Source organism: Galeopterus variegatus, unplaced genomic scaffold (assembly GCF_000696425.1).
Source record: "Galeopterus variegatus unplaced genomic scaffold, G_variegatus-3.0.2 Scaffold8057, whole genome shotgun sequence".
In the NCBI taxonomy this organism is placed as follows: domain Eukaryota; kingdom Metazoa; phylum Chordata; class Mammalia; order Dermoptera; family Cynocephalidae; genus Galeopterus; species Galeopterus variegatus.
Window position 1 is genome coordinate 36,236 of NW_007734168.1, and position 655 is coordinate 36,890.

The 655-nt window shown below is 44.9% G+C and overlaps 1 protein-coding gene across 1 annotated transcript in view; it reads right to left on the minus strand.

Moving 5' to 3' along the window:
- Positions 1 to 655, minus strand: part of LIPG (lipase, endothelial) — a 30,052-nt gene that overhangs the window by 9,671 nt on the left and 19,726 nt on the right. Inside the window, 1 exon segment of the mRNA XM_008592587.1 lies at positions 155 to 416. Coding sequence (XP_008590809.1) covers positions 155 to 416 — 262 coding nt within the window.

Here is a 655-nt window from a genome sequence, read left to right on the forward strand (position 1 = left end):
TTTTTTTAAAGATTAATTTCCTAGAGCATGCACAATGTAATCTGATTTGCAATGATTTGAATTAATTGTGCTGGCCTCATTTCCTGGACTGGCATGTGCCCTGTGCTGCAGCACGGTATTAAGAAGGAGGAAAAAGTGCCTTCTTCAGGGGCACTTTGGGGACTGAAGGTTACCTCTGAAAGGCATGCCTGCCCGGGTTTTTAGATACATTTTGCTGTTCCTCTTGTTCCTCATTTTCTTGGCATTGTAGCCAATGCTGTTACAACGGTTCTTCCGGCAGCTGAGACAGATCCCCTTTTTGAAACGGTTGGAATCGGTGCATTGGAAGGCGAAGCTCGGCTTGTCCTGATTCACCAGGGAGTCAACAAAGAGGTGCACAGCCCTCTCATGCTCACATTTCACCACCTCTGTGATTGCTGGTGCACCAGAGACAGAGAACACACAGGATGAGCCCTTCTCCCCAGCTAGACCCTTCAGTCAATAAGAACTGACACCTCATCTGTGATAACTGTGTGCATGCTGGCTGTTAGTATTTTTGTGGGTGTAATTCTTAATATGGGGGTACTTCAAAAACGTCATGGAAAAATAGATTTGAAAGATGATACAAATCTTTCCGTGAACTTTTTGAAGTACCCACATACATGGCCAGTGATGT